The sequence below is a fragment of the Liolophura sinensis genome, chromosome 2 (genome assembly GCF_032854445.1).
Source record: "Liolophura sinensis isolate JHLJ2023 chromosome 2, CUHK_Ljap_v2, whole genome shotgun sequence".
Classification (NCBI taxonomy): Eukaryota; Metazoa; Mollusca; class Polyplacophora; order Chitonida; family Chitonidae; genus Liolophura; species Liolophura sinensis.
Genome location: NC_088296.1, coordinates 11,213,074 through 11,228,071, shown reverse-complemented (window position 1 = coordinate 11,228,071; position 14,998 = coordinate 11,213,074). Strand labels below are relative to the sequence as shown.

Genomic DNA, 14,998 nt, shown 5'->3' with positions numbered 1-14,998 from the left:
TAGAGATGCACTTTAGGAGATTACGTGGAACGAACAGAATTAACTAAACATGTCTGATAAAGTATACACAGAACAGCTTTTCAGTACCTTGCAGAACATTTCTGACAGCGTCAAAGCAAATGTTTCGACACTGAGACCGAGTGTGTTATTTCCGAATGCCCCACACTCTGACGTAGCCCCAGGGAGATACCACTGCCAAGAATTCCAGGAACTTCATGTTTTCCGAAAACTGTGCATAATATGAAGTTGATGATTCCGTTATAAGGCGACTTAATTGGGCTGTACACTGTTAAAATTTTCCCGTAAAACGTTTTACTGAAGAACTGCATAGAATCTGCATCCGATTCAGTAAAGTCTGACTTGACATAAAAGTGTACGTTTAAGTTTGTAATGCAAAAGTTAACATTTCTCTTGGTAGACTTTCACCGCTCGTGAATCAAGAGGTCAACCTCTATTGTAACATTGACTCCTACAGCATGTATTTGTAGTCCTCCGTTATGCATGCTGCAGTAGGCCTATTTGCTTTAGGAATATGGTGATTTAATACACACAATTTAAAAAACACAATCGTCTTACATTCTCAAATGTAAACGTTCAGCTATACATACACTGTAATCGCTGAACATGTACTAGGAATCCTTGCGCAGACCTTTCCATTGATCTCACTGCGCCAACGAACAAGCGCCCATAACACTGCATTATATTAACTCAGTGGTGTTGCACAGTTATATCAGGGTGAGCTAGGTCGTGTCGACATAAGCACAACGTCTTAGTTGACGGTCCCACAGCGCCTTCATAAGACTGTGGATCGTTTTCAGTCAGTAGAGATGTTCAACAAGGCGCGCATTTTTATCCTAGAGTGGAGATGTGTCTGCGTCGTTGCTTTTTGAATAGAGACAATAAGACGTTTTCGTTAAGCATTGTATTGCGTAAATGTCACCCTTACTATGCCATAACTAAAATTCTTCCTGTCTGCTGATCAGAACGTAGGACAGCTACGTCGATTCTTATTATAATCAAAGTTCGCCCAAGGTTTCTATGCTCATAGAAATTCCGTTTATACGGCAGAGAAAATTGATGCTATATTATTTGCATGTAGTAGAAATTCTTACTGCGCTTCCGCCAGTTTTCATTGCCTCAGAAGCATCTTCCTGGTTTTTCAGCATAGCTTTATGGTGGCATAACAACTGTCCGTTTGATCATGTCTTCTGTCACTTGGTCTCCGATATCTGTTTAACCTTTAACGTTTCAAATGCCCTTTATTTCTAAATCACAAATCTTTAAAGAATCAATGAGTGATCATTGCTAAACGCCTCTGTGAAAGAAGTTATTGAATTAATTCAACGAAATACCGTGAAATGTACAAAAATATTGAATTAAAAATTTACCCCAAAAGAACTAGATTCAAGATTTTATAAAACAAGGGCCTTAAATATAATTATTTACAAAATGTTACATGTACTGAGAAAAAAGGATATATGACTTTTTGGAAACACACGGTTACTGGGCGATACCACGGCGTTAGTTACAGGGTATTAGAGTATTAATCTAAATTTCAGACTGGAGAATTGTGAGCAGAAAAACCTTCTAGACACAAGCATTTTTTTCTGCGTCCACGACTGAAAACACCCACTGGCAAATCCCATTTCTGTTTTCCAGGACACAAACTTTTCTTCCAAGCTGCTTAAGGTGTTTTCGAGGAAAATCCACAGGTAGTGACCGGGATCTCTGTTACAGTTTGCCTTAAGCGGATTCTAGATTGTGCTAGGGACGACCAACTAGCACTGTGGAAACAGGCAAAGTTAAGATCGTCTGGATTGGTTAGCGGGTTGAGGGAAGTAAAGGCTTGGGGGAACTTTGACCAAAGCTAGATGCCAGTTCATGTAGAAAACCCTCCACGTGTGTCAGCTAGGACGTATTTGATTCTAATAGGTAGATTTTGGTGTGTCACACAGCGAAATGTATCAATGTGTCAGCTGGAAAGCATTGACACCACTGCACTATGCAATCCAGAAGCCAGACAAATGCTTGGATATGGAATATGGACTGAGCAATGCTGTTCTACATTTAGACGGTTCAAGGTTTATTACATCTCTATAACACAGTCACCATAACAAAACATGTGGGTGTCACACTGATCTCGTTTGAAACATATGCTCCACAAACCCCACAATCCTGATCACGTTGTGAGGATTAAATTCTCACCATATCATTAATGATTCCTTTTTACCGTAAACTTCATGAGTAGAATAAGACCTTCTTCTGCGCGAGCAAAGATACCTGGGGATCTTAGTTAAGCATCCCTCCCTAAAGAGAATGGCTTGGGATGGCGTTAAGTGAGGCAGTTGCCGGCCTTCCAATTGCATTACCCGCAGTATTACTCAAGATGTAACGGTCATTACGATCGGAACTGCAACACGAGGCCAGCAGCATTTCGCTGATTAGTTTTGCAACGATTGATTAATTACTACTCCCGGAAGACGCGCACTATTTCGTTCTTCCGCTCGGTTTCAGAAATGAACTACAGGGCGGAATTCGAAACAAGAGTCCATGCGAATCAAATGGGGATACCTGGAATGATGGCACTCTTCTCATCCTACGAGTACATGTAACGGCATACCAAGAGTTATTCCGCGTACTTTCAGTATTTTTATAACTTTATTTTCAAAATTTACACATCACATGACTCAAGGCTGTTTATTATTTACAGATATGGAATTACTGTGATTTATGAATGCATGTAGCCCAGGTTACGTCCGATTTGATATCGAGATCAGCATGTCTGTAGTTTAAAACTGTGTCAAAACGCGAGCAATTGAATACAATGAGCTCCAGCCAGCCATTTTAAAACTTTGGGGATATAACATCGCTGTCAGCATTAATCTATCATATTACAGCTATTTGAGAGAATATTTATTACATTCTTTATCTCAGATTCCGTGGTTAGATTTATCTTGCTCCTATTGCCACGTGACCAAACGGTGTCTAATTCAGCAGAATAGGCGTCATATTTCTTTTAATCCGCTTTATTTGAATGACGTGAATGATTTCAAGAATATGCAAAGTGAAACAGACGTGTTGAAAAATATGCAAGTCAACCCACCTGACTTAACGATTTCCAACCAAAATGACCCCGCTTTCTTCGCCACATGTTTAATTCCACCCTGTTTATCTTAAAGGTTTACCCATGATGGATACGGTCTAGACTATAGGTAGATTAGGATATCTCGCAAATCTGGGCTTTCTACAAAGTCATCGACGGAGAAAACATTTCAATCTACTGAAGGTTTATATGAAAATTGTGTGAAAATTAAAAAACAAATTAAAACTCGGATGAATGAATGAAATGATTAAGTGTAACACCACATTGACAGTTTTAATATATTGACAGGAAACTATATTAAAAAAAATTAATAAATATAGCTTTTGTACAATATCATACAATGTTTTAAAATATATGTAAATATTTAATAATATCATCACCAGGGGACAATACCCCCATGGAGGACACTATATAATGAAACATAATGAAAAGGACCCATTACTTTCAAGGGACCCACAAGGGAGATAAAGCTTTAAGATAGTCACCGTTACGCCACTTTCGCCTAGGATTTTTAAGTCCTGTTGTTTTCACCCGGGACACCCCGCGAGGGTAGGCGAATAAAAGTTTTATATTGGGAACGTGCGGTATTGCTATTACCTTGAGTTTTGCCTCTCAGGCTTTCAAACATAAACATTGAACACCATGAGTGGCCGATCAGAATGCTTTCATGACATTCAACTTAGAATTCAAATATTTAATGGAACAGGTTCGAGGAAATTTTATAAAGGTACGTCGGAGGTGTGCATGTATTGAGGTACATGTATGTCTTCTTTGTCTCAAAAACGAGATGAGATAATAAAAAAAGCTCTAGGGACTCAAAAACCATCAAACACGACATGTTTTCGTTTCCCTATAGGTCAAATGGTGAAGATACCTTATCTGTACAATGGTTAGCACGCCACCTGGAGGGTTCGCCTGGGGAGTCACTCTTAACCATTAAGACATCGTGTTCCGGCTAGCGGTAGTTTCGCAGTGTCGTGAGTTCGAAGCTTGGGGGTACCGGAAGAGGTCCGGTGATTGTCCACCCGTTTAGCCCAGTTTCATCTGCTCATAACCTCGAACGCCCAATCCCTACTCACCCCATTTCACGCGGGCCTGTAGTAATGCAAATAATAATAATAATAATGAAACAAAAACAAACAAAAATAGAAAAAAGAAAATAAATAACTTAACTAAGAAGATATACGGCATGCAAGCAGCTGTCCATCTTGAAATGGACATGTGTCAGTTATCACGTGGGACATTTTAACTGAATTATTCCTCTGAATGTTTATGATTTAGTGACAGTAATATGTTTCTACTCCCACAGTCCTAGTTCATTTCTTGAGGAGATCTGGTTGAGTCTACATGTACCGTGATGGAGATGTTCTTTCTGGATGGCAGCTAGGAGAATTGACCATGTAGCTTGCTTGGCCAAATTGATGGGCACTGGTCAAACCCATCAATATACCTTCTGCTTGATCAACTACACATCCATTATTACATCTGGCCGGAGCTCTTGAACACGTGGTCGTGAAATGTGGCACAATTGTCGGGAATTGTGTTCAGTCCTTATCACTTCAACATTGCTGATTTGATTTGACGTCGGGTCGCCAATCCAAAGTCGATAGGCGGTATTTCCTGACTTTTGTGTAGGGCTTCTCCTGGGACAGGGATGGGATTGTGGCTGTTGAGGGGAGTGGGGACTGTCAGTTCGTTTACCACCATAACGGGTGGAAATTTTCTCTTGGTCAGAGTAAGTCATGAACCTCTTAAGAGGAAAATGTCAGTCTTCGGCCCGGAGGAAGCGGGGACCGAACGGATCTTGTCAGATATAGCGTCAGTTGTCTGGACACATGAATGGCCTCTCTTGGTCCCGACACCGTCTGATATTACAATCGCCTCGCGTTTCCAGACGCTCTGAAGGAAAGGCCACCTGCTGGAGCATAAGACATCTCTTTCAAGCATACCGTGCTAATTGTTTCGATCCAATAAACCAACGAAGCAACCGAACACGCTCTTGGTGTCACGCGAAGGGTGCTCGATATATGACGCTGTACCATCTAAACCATTTGTCAGTGTTCTTTGAAACTTTGTAGGAGTTTTCCTACGGTGTTTTAGACGGTTGAGTAAGTCGTTGACAAATGGCACGAATATACAGTACAAAGCCAACCGGCATGTCAGGGTTAATGTGCATGCAGTTTATCCTTACTAATTTGATAAACTTGTCATTTCCTCTTGAAAGCAACATGGAATAAAGTATTTTCAATTCGATTACGCTTGATTTAACTCGATTTTTATTGGCAGTTTTTTTTTGCACTTATCAAATGGTTTGGTTTATATTAATATTTTTGTGAGACGCGATATTGTTTTGTTTTCTTTTATAGATATAAGTATTGACTAGTTGTAAATTGTAGAACAACAATATAATGGTGAACGCTCTCATCTGGATGAACTGATTTCAGGAAACTGTTAAAAACTTGATGAAACGTTCCTGACTAAGCTGTGAAGTTGTCTATTGTAACATAAACCGGAGTACACTATGAACTATATTAATGGTTATATTTAACGTATTGCGCTGTGAAATATTTCCGTGGTAATGACCTCATTACTGAACTGTGAAGTATTGTATGTCCATGGTAATATTAACCGTATTGCACTATGAGCTATGTCCGGAATAATGTATATCGCATCGCACTGTGAACTATGTCCAGAATAGTATATACCGTATTACACTATGAAGTATGTCGGGGAAAATGTATACCGTATTGCACTGTGAAGTATGTCCTGAATAGTGTATACCGCATTAAACTATGAAGTATGTCGGGAACAGTGTATACCGTGTTTCACTGTGAGGTATGTCCGGAATAATGTATACCGTATTGCACTGTGAAGTGTGTCCGGAATACTGTATCCCGTATTACACTATAAAGTATGTCCTGAATAGTGTATACCGCATTAAACTATGAAGTATGTCGGAAACAGTGTATACCGTGTTTCACTGTGAGGTATGTCCGGAATAATGTATACCGTATTGCACTGTGAAGTATGTCCTGAATAGTGTATACCGCATTAAACTATGAAGTATGTCGGAAACAGTGTATACCGTGTTTCACTGTGAGGTATGTCCGGAATAATGTATACCGTATTGCACTGTGAAGTGTGTCCGGAATACTGTATCCCGTATTACACTATGAAGTATGTCGGGAATAGTGTATACCGTGTTTCACTGTGAGGTATGTCCGGAATAATGTATACCGTATTGCATTGTGAAGTGTGTCCGGAATAATGTATCCCGTATTACACTATGGGGTATGTTTCCAATTATTGTATACCGTTTTGCACTGAAGTATGTCCGGAATAGTGTATACCGCATTATACTATGAAGTATGTCGGGAACAGTGTATACCGTGTTTCACTGTGAGGTATGTCCGGAATAATGTATACCGTATTGCACTGTGAAGTGTGTCCGGAATACTGTATCCCGTATTACACTATGAAATAAGTCAGGAATAATGTATACCGTTTTCCACTCTGATGTATGTCCGGAATAGTGTATAATGTACTGCACTGGAAAGTATGTCCGGAATAATGTACACCGTGCTGCGCTGTGAAGTATGTCCGGAATAATGTATACCGTGTTGCACTATGAAGTATGTCCGGAATAATGTATACCGTGTTGCACTATGAACTATGTCCGGAAGAGTGTCAGAGATAATTTAAAGCGTAATGCGTCGTGAAATATTCCCGTGAAATGTGTCTGTAGTAGTATTTACCGCACTGCGCTGTGACATGTCCATGGTAATATATACCACACTGTGCTGTGACATGTCCGTGGTAATATATACCGTTCTGTGCTGCGACATATGTCCGTGGTAATATATACCGCACTGTGCTGTGACATGTGCTTGGTAATATATACCGTTCTGTGCTGTGACATGTCCGTGGTAATATATACCGCACTGTGCTGTGACATATCCGTGGTAGTATATACCGCACTGTGCTGTGACATGTGCTTGGTAATATATATCCCACTGTGCTGTGACATGTCCGTGGTAATATATATCCCACTGTGCTGTGACATGTCCGTGGTAATATATACCGCACTGTGCTGTGACATGTGCTTGGTAATATATACCGTTCTGTGCTGTGACATGTCCGTGGTAATATATATCCCACTGTGCTGTGACATATCCGTGGTAGTATATACCGCACTGTGCTGTGACATGTGCTTGGTAATATATACCGTTCTGTGCTGTGACATGTCCGTGGTAATATATATCCCACTGTGCTGTGACATGTCCGTGGTAATATATATCCCACTGTGCTGTGACATGTCCGTGGTAAGGTGGGAGTATGAACCTTGTTGACTAAAACATCGATAGCCAATGCGAGAAGAGAGCGTAAAAGGGCAAAAAAGCCCAACGATCAGCGTGAAGGAAATAATCCATTCTATCAATTGTTCCTAGCGGGATAATATTGTGCATTAAATTTTCATCACGCTGCCAATGCTACGATACCTCTGAATGCGTACATGCCTGAAATCGATCAGTTTGTGGTCTACCATATAATAACACGATCCTGACGAAACTGTACTGCCTACGGCCTCACGTATAAGTACGTTGGAAAGTTCCATGGATTCTACTGAGGGCTTTGCGGTAAGGTGATGTCCCAGGGTATGGAAATGCAATCCTGCCATTACAACCCCACCCCTCCCCACTTGCATCACACTACCACCTAGTAATAACCTTGAAAAGGGACCTCTGAACTACAGACGGGGTACTAATGCATATTCATGAAGTTTGGGGGGGGGTGTTTTACTTTAATTAGGATGTATTTACGAAAGATCAGTCTTGCGAAGAGCGGTTGCAATCCGTTTATCAGTTTTATGCCATTATAAAGGCACTTGCAGTGTTTTACATTTGTTGTGAATCAGGAATACTTTTTTGTGTTGACATATGTTTAATAGGGAATCATAATTAATATATTAACAATGCATGAAATTCCATAACTCACCAAACACAAACTGATATAATGCTGAGTGTTTGTTAATTAACATGTCAACTGAATTTTAAATATTCCTGACATTAGCGCAAATGGAATTGTGCACTCCAGCTTTTCTCTTAATGACACGTGATTCCGGATCGTAAAACTGAGCGACTTCAAATAAAGAAAGGTAATCTTCTTTTTTCATCTGTGTTGAAGAATAACACGATTGGAGTAACCTGGGTGAATTTGTGGGTGGGTTGCGCAGACTTCGGGTGCCCCGTTATTTCACAGCCATATGATATCGATAATAATCATCACTAATCAAATGTTTAAATATTTCAAAGTAATCTGTAAAATAGGATGACAATGGAAATGCAATACACACTGTATCAATAAAAATCTAAGGGGTAAACATTAGCACATAACAGGCTGGTAAAAAACCGCACATTGTAAACGTGTAGATGACACCAAATGTAGTCCAGCGATTCGAGAACAGCACGCAACGAATGTCAAAGAATCTGACACAACTAAATGAACACTGTCGGCGTTCACATAGTGGCACACAATGAAGATAAACGATTCAACAAGAGCACACAACGAACGTTAGTGATGTTCACATGATTATCTAACGTTTAAAGAAGGGTACATTTTGAACCTTGAAGGCAATGTACTCAAGGAAATTTTAACAATCTCTCATGGAGAGTGTCTAATGGATGGTGCAAAAGGATCGGTTAAAGAATCCCACACAGTGAACGTTTGTGGCATCTTGCACAATGAATAGTCAAAGCATCGCAAACAACGATGAATCGCGCATAATGAAAGTCGATGGCATCGCGCACAATGAACGGTTAAAAATCGCGAATGACGAGCGTCTATTGCATCGCGCACAAAGGACGGTTAGAAAATCACACAATAATGCGATTGTGCACCATGAACAGTTAACATGAACAGTTAAAGATGAACGTCTATTGCACCGCACACAGTCAATAGTCAAAGCATCGCACACAACGAACGGTTGAAGAATCGCGTACGATGAACGATACACAAGAAACGGTTAAAAATCACACAATAATAAAGCATCGCACACCACGAACCGTTTAAAATCGCGAACGATTAACGGCTAGTGCATCACACACAATGAATGGTTAAATAATCGCGCACAAAAAAAAGCATTTAAGGCATCGTACACAACGAATGGTCAGCAAACGTCTAAGACATCGCTCACAACAAACAGTTAAAATAATGATACACCGTTGACGTCTTGTGTCTTGCACACAACGCCCGGGTAAAGACTCGCACACAATGATCACTGACAATAAACGGTGTAGACAAACAGCACAATATGAGTCAACAAAACAGAAGTTAATTCCAATCCATGTCGTTTTTGCCTTTAGGTACCCTAACCACCAATTTGGAATAAAAGCCGGTAATGCGTTTCATAAAGCCATATAGTGGTCGTATTACGAAAGGTTTCATCGGTTCTCTTTTGCATTATGATCATAATATCCTCTGCATATGCAATAGATATTTAAGTTCACCATCTTAGATGCTATAATGCTATCCTCTAAAAACCAATGCTGATAGTTACACTTAATGCATTTGTAATTACAATGTCGTCGTGGCATACAGTACAGTAGTCCTTCACTCTTCGTTTATCCCTTTCACAGTAAAAACCAGAGTGAAGTTCCTTGGTATCGTGCCAACGACACGAAAGAAACCAACGAGCGGGCCCGGAAAGCTTACGAGGCGTTGATGACCGTGACGCTCCGGAAACCCACGAGTCCTGCCTACCACCGCTTCTCGGACGAAGTGAAGCGAAGAGCGCAATCCAAGTACGAGAATTTTACGTATGGGGAAGAGGAGGTAAGCGTGTTGATAGTAAGAAGAAAAGAAAAAAACGCAATCGTTATACAATTCTTCATCGAAATATATACCACGAAGCTTGTACTTTTGCACACATTTAGTATAATGAGAGTGTATAAAAATTATTGCTTTAATGAAAATGGAGAAAAATATTTTTCAATAATTCATTTTAATGTATATTATGTAATTTTAATAGCCCCTCCATTTTATGCATATTTTTCGTCAATACTCGGAAATACTCGGAAATGACGTCACTGGGAACCCGGGGCCAAATTAGCTTTCACGTTAATAATGTCTTTAAAGGTGTAAGAAAAATGATAAACATGATAGGGTGCCCAAATATGTTTTGTTAACAAATGGCCAATATTCAGCGATGCAAATTTTTGTGCAGCCTTTTATGACAGTTCATAATCATAGCAATTGTACTCGTGTACAGTTTACATATTTATTTATTTATTTGATTGGTGTTTTACGCCGTACTCAAGAATATTTCACTTATACGACGGCAGCCAGCATTATGGTGAGTGGAAACCGGGCAGAGGCCGGGGGAAACCCACGACGATCCGCAGGTTGCTGTCAGACCTTTCCACGTACGGCCAGTGAAGAAGCCAGCATGGGCATGTACAGTTTAGGATCAGGCTATTTCGTCGTTTAGCAAGGGGATTTTTGTACTACATAAATAGCCTTTTCTCTATACAATCGCTTGATCCACAGCATCTGAATTGCCTGTGTAAATGGACTAGAAAACAAATGTCTATTTACGAAATGAGAAAGATCGAGGGAAAAAAACCTAGGAGATGAATGTCGAAGAGACGTAATATAAACGTTTCTCGCATTACCGATAGTTTATGGTACAGACTGACTGCAAATGGCTTCATTTTCTCTCTGCATGCTTATCCCGCGAATTGCCAGTTTATATCACATATCGTTTTACATGCTGGTTCTTTGTTGGATGGCCACACAAGAGATTTACCATCTGAAGAAGTGAAGACTTTGTTCTGAGTGCTTGTACGTTCTATTCGCATTAAAAAAGTACGGGACAGTCTGTGTTGATTCATACATATGTAGGCTTGATAACTGTGGCAGATTTAAACTGTTATTATTACATATAATCAGAAGTCCATTACCTAGAAGTATGCAAGTTTCGTATAGCTAGCCTTCAAGGCACAGTTCACATGTTACGACATCTGTAGAACCTCGCGCCACCTGGTGGAGAAATATGCCAACGTCCTGGGTGGAAATTGTGCACCGAATCATGGGAAATCTGATTGTAAACGGTTGCTGCATGAATTGGTCACACCTTGAAATCGAAACTCCGTTTTTAAAAATTACGATTTTGCTGATCATTGTTGATTTGCGGTTAAAAACACACTGACTATTTTATATTTCCAAGAAACTACATGCGTAAACAATTACTGTCAAAGACATTGATGTCCTTTTACCGCGTTTGAAATCCATCATGCATCAGCCGTTCCTCAAACGTTTACTGCACAAGAGAGAAAAAGAAAAATACATGACTGCACAGACATGTTTTGTTAGAGATCGAAGAAAGGTGTAAAGTGCCGTGGAGACTAGCTATAGAGAAGTTGCATACTTCAAAGTAATGGAGTTCTGATATAACATTTTCCCGTAGTGCATTTGAGAAAAAACACTCCCTTTATTTCCAATAAAATTTTGCTGCACATTTGTACAGCCACATCTGACTTAAATGGGCAGACACATCCAAAGATCACTTAAGTAGACAGATAGGCCTATATACATCCAAAGATCACTTTAGTAGATATATAGGCCTATTCACATCCCAAAGATCACTTTAGTAGATATATAGGCCTATTTACATCCCAAAGATCACTTTAGTAGACATATAGGCCTATACACATCCAAAGATCACTTTAGTACACTGATAGGCCTATGTACTATGGCCATGTACTATGTCACCCAAAACGGACAGATATACAATAAACACCCACAGAGGTTTGGATCAGGAGGTCAGGAGGAAATTTGGCGTGCTTGAAAATAAGCTTAAGGATGTACATAGGTCATAATGTAAAATATAAAATATATGTATATCGCGAGAATTCAAACATGCTGACGTAACTTTCAGAACAGTGTTCTGCATATATGACATCGCGTTTTTCGAACTACACTGCTGTCATTTACATATTTCCGTAGAAATATCCCCAACCAAATTTCGTGAAAATGGTCTCGTCGCTTCAGTACAGTTACTACTGGATGTATTTCTATACTCCACAATGCCTTTTTCAAACAGGGATTGAGATTCAAATCTCCAGATAGCCTTGACAAGAAATTGCACTTGTGGGATGAATCCCTTTCCACAGTGGACGCAGGAGTGGGCGCTTGTAGGTTGGCGTTCGCCCTACTCTGAAACACATGATAACATCAATACATTTGTCGTTATTCTTTGGCGCCGACAAGTTCAGTAGTCCACCAAAAGGCTGCCCCGGTCTCTGCCTCTCCAGTTGTCCGGTTTTGATCGATAACGCAAACACACTAGAATCATTTGTCTCCACAAAATCATCAATGTCTGCTTCGCGGTCATATGTTACCATAATTGCCATTGTCTGTCCAGACGTCTCTTTTTGTCCCCGTGTGATTAGCATGGCATGTTCACGGACAGTACTGAGCTGGTCAGAATATCTAACCATTCTTCAAGGTCTGCCGGGGTAAAGAAAAGAACAAAGCAAATAGTGACAAAGCTATTTTTCTGTGTGTCACAGTCTCTGTAGAATTGCTGTGCAGGGCCGCAAAGATTTAGCGGAGTATGAGACACAGTTTTCAAATCTCCGGTCGCCTTACTACAAGGAATGTTTAAGAGCATCATGAACGATCCTCTTCAGGGTTGTGGCTTGTGGTAGTTGTGTTACAATCTAGACGGACTGGTCGTAACAGTATGTGCTTGTGTTTCATATCTTAAATGAGTTTTGGTGGGAATTTGGCCCATCGCTCAAATGAAGTGTCAGACCGAAGGCAATCAGCCTGTCCAGTCTACAAGTAACTGTCTGTCAATGGCTGATTTCAAACTGAAACCCGGATCACCAGACAAGCGGATTTTTACGTTTTTTTGTTGTTGTAGGCATATGTGTTTTTGAAATTAATATAAAAAAATTAAAGCATTCATCAGATAAGGTTTAAAGTGACGGAACACTGAGGCCACCTGCCCGGATTCAAAACCACAACTTCCTTGTCCTAGCAAAATCGTAGAACACTTGAATGTAATGAGTAACAAGCATCAACTTTTTTACCTCCAGTGTTAAGTGCTTTTAGTCCTTGCTATACAAAAGACAAACTACTATTTTAACCATGAAAAAAGTCGTACCCCAAAAGGATTTTTTGCAAAGGTTGGAAGGCCTAAAATACAAATTCTCCGCAAACTGTGTTCTGCGATACACCTTCCTTCATCCCCGCAGAAGGACGAGCATTGGGATTTTTGCAGTTGACTCTAGCATGTATAACGCTACTGAAGTTGACACATTTTACAAGAAAAACATACGCTTAAATATTTTATGTATTAAAATTGTAAAAACAGAATATGGAGGAAAAAGTCTAGATCTTATGCATCAGCTAAGGGCCGAATCTAGGAATGTTTAAGAGAAAGATAAATGCACTGCAAAGGTCTTTTTCGCGTCCAGAATTCTGACAGTCGCTCTTCAATGGTCTGTGTTGCATTTGGTAAACGACAATAATAGGCCACAAAGCACTGTATATTAACTGTAAGATCAGGCTTTGCTTATTCCAATTTTGTTTTCAAGTGTATGATGCAATTTTGCTTGAAAATCATTTCACTTTACAATGTTAACAACGTATATCTGATCGGAAGAAGCCATGTTTTGGTGGCATTTCCAACGTTGCCTACGTGAAATATTTAATACACCCGGATAACGTATTTGCAGTTTACGTTGGTGGACGTTTTCCTTGCTTGTTTCGATACTTGGTCAAGGCCCCTTTCTAAAGCAAAAATGCTACATCTTGAAACGGTCTATTATTTGTAAATCTCGATGAATTGTCCATCTTCATTGAAAAAGTTAATCTTGTGAGAAGGAAATGCTGTAAAGAAAACCACTCCTGCTATGACAACAATTTCACATGACGTCTCTTTGGAAGGAGTGATGGGAAGAGTCGACTGCCTCGTATTTTAGAATCATTACTTTGCTTCTCCCCACTGGTTAGACTCCCAAGGCTCTGTCCGGTTTCCTCCCACCATAATGCTGACCCTCGTCGTATAAGTGAAATATTCTTTGAACTTGGGCGTCCAATGAACACCCATAAAATCAATAAATATTGGTCAGTCGCATGTGTTTCAAAATGAATATAAAATGTAATTCATCTCTACTTCTTTCTCCCACGCTCCTTGGTTAAATGGAAAAGCATGGATCCGGAGAAAGTGGAGACAAACGGGCTTAATAAAATAACTTATTTCTGTATCATATGTCTTTGTAGGTGAACAGTTTCGTTGGAGCCTTCCACGATGCTGTCATTCTCTATGCTCTTGCTCTAAACGAGACCCTCGCAGAAAACGGGAACATCACCGATGGCGCCGAAATCACCAGGCGAATGTGGAACAGGACCTTTGAAGGTATTGTTGACATGCACACACCTTTGTCACTCATAATCTATGTCTGAATAATAGTCTGAGTCCAACAGTATCAAATAAAAAAGACAAAGAACTAAGGTTTGTATTATGTTCTTCATTAAACCGAACTAAATAACCAGAAAAAGTAGTGAGATTACGTTTTCGTAAATTATTAGTCATGGTATGGTTGCTGTTATACACTCAAAAAATAATCTGTTAGTTTCAACAGAACTTCTGTTGTCTGAGTGATGCTAGAATGTATTCTGTCATTGTAGCAGATTGTTGTGTTAAATATAACACACGTTCTATTATTTTAACATAAAGATTCCATTAGACAAACAGGATATTATGTTGGATGTGACAGGATATTGTGGTTTAACACATTGACTCTGACAACCCACTACAGTCGCCAGTACAGCGGCGGGCTGTAGCCGTTTCTGCCTTCCACCCGAACAGGTGTCAGCGATCGCCTC

General features: G+C 39.9%; 1 protein-coding gene across 3 annotated transcripts in view; it reads left to right on the top strand.

Annotated features, from left to right (window-relative positions):
* The window catches only part of LOC135462722 (atrial natriuretic peptide receptor 1-like), a 212,983-nt gene that overhangs the window by 143,414 nt on the left and 54,571 nt on the right, over positions 1-14,998 (top strand). For all 3 annotated transcript variants that reach the window (XM_064739944.1, XM_064739945.1, XM_064739946.1), the window contains exons 3-4: positions 9,739-9,934; positions 14,393-14,528. In XM_064739944.1, coding sequence (XP_064596014.1) covers positions 9,739-9,934; positions 14,393-14,528 — 332 coding nt within the window. The remainder of the gene's footprint in view (positions 1-9,738; positions 9,935-14,392; positions 14,529-14,998) is intronic.